This window comes from Musa acuminata, chromosome BXJ2-2 (genome assembly GCF_036884655.1).
Source record: "Musa acuminata AAA Group cultivar baxijiao chromosome BXJ2-2, Cavendish_Baxijiao_AAA, whole genome shotgun sequence".
Classification (NCBI taxonomy): Eukaryota; Viridiplantae; Streptophyta; class Magnoliopsida; order Zingiberales; family Musaceae; genus Musa; species Musa acuminata.
This window is the reverse complement of record NC_088339.1, coordinates 7,125,434-7,130,320: the sequence shown is the minus strand read 5'-3', so window position 1 is coordinate 7,130,320 and position 4,887 is coordinate 7,125,434. Positions and strand designations below refer to the sequence as shown.

The 4,887-nt window shown below is 36.3% G+C and overlaps 1 protein-coding gene across 1 annotated transcript; it reads right to left on the bottom strand.

The window, feature by feature from the left end:
* Positions 1–2,520: 2,520 nt before the first annotated feature.
* Positions 2,521–3,009, bottom strand: LOC135604738 (RING-H2 finger protein ATL17-like). The gene has a single exon (XM_065094392.1). The coding sequence runs from the start codon at positions 3,007–3,009 to the stop codon at positions 2,521–2,523; it is 489 nt and encodes a 162-aa protein (XP_064950464.1).
* Between the last annotated feature and the right edge of the window lie 1,878 nt (positions 3,010–4,887).

Below are 4,887 nucleotides of genomic sequence, written 5' to 3'. Positions count from 1 at the left end.
AAGTAAATAGAGTATATATCATGTCACATATGTCATCACTCACATGATTGGCTTGCAAGGCATCAATTACTAGCATGATGCACTATTATTTGTACTCATCTTATCAACATAAGAGGTTGATGCTAATAAAATATATAAATCTTTGACTCTTTTACCAGTCTGTACTATATCTATATTTAATTCTTTTATATTACGAAGATACTTGATTTCATTAAGACCAAAAGGAATATAATTTTCAACATCAATTGCATTTGTAATAAAAAAGAGATATTTTTTCATTCCTAGAGCATGGTACACACTCTTTAATATAATAAGATCATTGTCTTAATATGAGATTATTATAGTACCTTCCTTTTCTACTTAGGGAATAGTATTATCTATCATGATAATTATATTATTACCTTCATATTGATGAAGATTTATGTATTTGGTACCTACCAGTGAGATGATGATCATATCCTAAATCAACAATTCAGTCATTTTAAAAAATTAATAGATGTCATGGCCTCAATAGTTTCAACCACAAAGCATTTGCCCCAATTTTCACCGGTAGCATTAGAACAATCTTCTTTATTTGCAATATATTTTTTTTTAATCTTTACATGATATTTTTTCTTAATGTGGCCTAACTTATCATACTTATAACATTGATCTTCTTTCAATTTGCACCATTATTTGAAGAAGACTCTTGCTTGCTGATAACATCATCCTTCTTCTCTTTATCATTATTATTACCCTTTTACTTATTTATAATAAGGGCATCTCCATGTCCCCCTAAAGTAGAAACTCCCACCATTTGATGAGCTAAGGATTCTTAAGAAGGAAGAAAAATTTTCAACTCTACTAAGGATGGTTGTTGAAATCATGTTTGAATAGATATAATATAAATAATATATTCTTTTCGAAGACTACAAATAATATAATATTTCATTAGTACATCAGAAGCTCATTTGGATCTAAGAGTGATATATTTGAACATAATTTTTTAGTCTTCAAAAAATTCTAAAAATTTGAGAGATCACCTTGGATAGTATTTGCCAAATCATTCTCTAAACACTAAATTCAAGCCATATTCTTTTTGTTGAGCAATGTATCAAGAGTGATCCAAATCTTTGAAGTTGATTTGCAATGAATAATATATTCAAAGAGATCATGAGAAATAGATCTTTTTAATACAAATTCAATTTTTGCATTTAAAGTCCTCCATATCTTTATGGCGTCTCCATATGTAGCATCGAGTGCTATTGTTACATTGTCACCAACCATATCTAAGAGATCTTCCCCTATGAGTTTAGATTCCAAACAAGTCTTTTAGATATTATAGTTAGACTAATTGAGAAGTTCAATGCCAAATCTACTAACTTAATTATAATATTCTATAGTCGAAAAAGGTTATCTTTTTGTACCAAGGTTATCTTGAAAACACATATTACCAATGACCCTGATACTATATGAAGAAAGGGAGGATTAGATGCAAATATAACTCTTTCTCAAATAGTAGTAATAAGGTACCATTAGCTCAAGATCAAACCAAATAGAAGAAGAATAAACCAAGACGAAAAAGAAAAACTTTATTAAATTTCTCAAAAAGAAAAAACTTATAGATCTTGAATGACTTGTAGACTTGACTTGAATACTTGAGACCTTGATTGATCTACACATGTAGATACGACCTATTTATAGATGTAAAATATAAGTGTCTCTAATTTCTACGACTCTATCTGATCTTAGTTGAAATCTTCTAAAATATATTTTAAACTAACGATTCCTTATCCTAAAACTCTATCTAATTTGATTTAAAAGATAAAATATTAATTTATGATATTTAAAAATATTTTTTTAACTTCTTAACATGGAATATATAAAGACAGTAATAATTATGAATCTCCGCTCAAGCTAAGTCTGTCTTTGTCGTAGTGTGATGACTTTAAAAAATAATATAGAGAACTTACTAATTTAGATCATGAAGGGAAATTATTTTTGATTAAATAATTTATGCATAACGAGAGGTTTTGAGTTGGTACAAAAGGGAGATAAAAGGATATGCTTTATGTTCCGTGAAGGGGTTGGCAGACATAATTGATCCTAACTTAATTGTCGTATGGATCAGTACGCTAACAATTTGATATATATTAGATCTAGGACCAACATAAGATCAAACTGGAACGACTCTCCATCTGATGAATTCCGTTCGTGTCTTATGTGACTATGAAGCATATATGACGAAGAATACTCCGTTTCTACTGTTCCTTTCTGCTCAATTTTGTGTAACCAAGTTGTACTTTGGTTCATTAGAATCATATAAGAAGGAAACAAATGAAATGCTAAAGAGCAATGGACAGAGAAAGTTTACATATGTACATGCCAGTAACAATGAGGTTTATTTAACAAGCCACACATATATACCATCTACGATGACAGGCCCAATGCATGTAAACTGTAAGCTAGAATTAAGGTTAGCAATCACTAGATTGTTTCTGGAACCACAAACGCACACATAGAAGAAAAGCAAAGTGGAATTCATACTGCCTCATCTGATCCCGGAGCTTTAGGTTCAATGGCGGACCGGCAAATGGGGCAGGTGGAATGAGACTGAAACCACATGTCGACACAGTCGGCATGGAATCTGTGGCTGCATCTCGGAAGGAGCCGCCCCTTATCGCCTTCCTTGAACTCCGTTAAGCACACGCTGCACTCCAGTTTGCCCTCGTTCGCCATGGAGTACACGAAGACGGGTAGTGACAGAAACACGTCTGGTTTGAGCCTGGCGTGGCGCAGGGAGGACGAGGGAGAGGTGCTGGCGGAAGAAGCAGCGGTCGTGTTGGTCTCATTCAATTGCTGAGACTTTTTGCACAGTTTCCGCGAGATGTAGCAGTACAAGAAGAGGATAAGAACAACGTTGAGGATGGCGAAAAGAGGATAAAGAACACGGCCATGGCCATGACTGAACCAATAAGGAGGGTGCGTAGTTGGAGACCCATTAGGACTTCCCTGGTTCGTATCAGCCATTTTCTTCCTGGTGTAGTGAGTTAAGGAGCGATGATAGATGCCTCGATAGGGTATAAACAGGAGAAGGGTGTGAACTGGCAAGTAGGAGACTGAGAAGAAGTTGTATGACCTCAGGCACAAACATATATACAATCATTGATTTCTTCTCTTCCTCTATGTAGATTAGAAATACAGTTGAAAGGTCAGATGGTGGTGTCGCTGAGGTTCAAGATATATATATTTTATCCTTCTTCCTTAGTTTGGTGCAGTCCAATATTAATGCAACGCTACGTGAACATAGGAGTGCACCGAGCTTAATTTTTATCGACGGATGTGGCAGCAGAAAGGTCCTACAGTTGCCTGCAGAACGAAGTGTGGCCCATGAGATCAAGATACTCCACTTACGCACTGATACGTCGGCTGAGGTAAAATTGTTGGTAGCTGAATGCGTGGGCGTATTCCCCCTCCAAAATATTGAAACGCTCCCACTTGACATCCTGACCTGCACCGCTCGCCCATAGAATAAGGGAGGGAACAGTACATTAGTTATTGACTTCGCAATGCAGAATGCAAAAGGATGGTGACGGGCTGAGCGGGGAAGAATTCTTTTTTGAACTATCTTTATGTCAGATTTGAATCCTACAAAACTACGTCGGAGCATTCATAATAATATTCCTCGGATACTTAAAGTCAGTAAACAACTAAGATAGGTTCAAAATGTTTCGAGCTTTAGTGTGTCTTGAGACATACTTGTAGAATCCTTTTTATAGTGGGTTTTTAGGACCGTTACCTTCGGATGATGCATTAATAGTAGGAATGTGGAGAGCTAATCTCGAATGTAACTATCACTAGCCATGTCAATTTCGAGATGGTGTCACATTCTGACACATGGCGTGTATCAAACAATGGGTGCGGCCAATAGGCTGTAAAAGGTAGGGCCATAGGGTGTTGGCTTGCTAGCCACATGGTATTGTTTGGTGGTGGTGTGCCATCCGCACAAGGCCAAAGGTTTGGCTATATAGTGTTGATGTGGCATCGAAGTATCGATCACATGGCATCAACATGTTGGCTCTAATCATCTAGTTGTCAGCCATGTGGTATCATCAAGTTACCCATGCAGTGCCTAGTTGTCAACACGCCATGTCAAGGTATCAACCATCTAGGGTTGATTCATCAATTCTATTTTATTGAGGTGTTGACATCATGGTGCTATCGACTTTATCAATGTTTTCCTAATACATGCACTCCCACTTCTCAGTTTGTCAGGTGTAGTTGGGAAGTTTTATTTGATTAGCCATCGACACCAAGGCTTTGGGAAATTCTTATAGTCTTGGCGATCTTTATGGTGTTAAATCTCAGATTTTGATAATAAAATTATTTGATGAGTTTATTGGACTAAATATATTTTTGAGATAAGTGATAAACAAAATACTTTAATCACAAACTTGAATAATCGAAGGGCCAACTATTGAGCGGGAGAGTAAGACGTTTCGCTAAATAATTGTTACGTTGAAATTGGATGTTGAGCCAAAAGATTGGTCGATGTGTTGAAGATTGAACTGTTAGGACTCTAGCTAGGAGAGTCCTAATTGAGAGGGACATTCATGTAAAACCTACCTAAACCGACCTCTATTAAAGAGGTGAAGAGATCGGCTAGGGTTAGGAGGTTGTTTCTTAGAGAAGAATTAGGAGTTGTAAAGGAATAGGAGTCTTGAGTAGAAGTCCTATTAGGAGTTGGTTAGAAGTAGGAGTCTTAAGTAGGAGTCCTATTAGGAGTTAGGGTTTAGAAACCCTATAAATAGCCATGTATTCCTCCTCTTTTGATAAGCAATAGATGAATCTTTTATGCAGCCTTTGAGCAGCAACTTAGAGGGAGGAACCCCTATACAGTTCCAAGGA

What these genes read in the sequence shown, in the direction of transcription:
- LOC135604738 (XM_065094392.1), bottom strand. Translation starts at nt 3,009, where the DNA reads ATGGCTGATACGAACCAGGGAAGTCCTAATGGGTCTCCAACTACGCAC.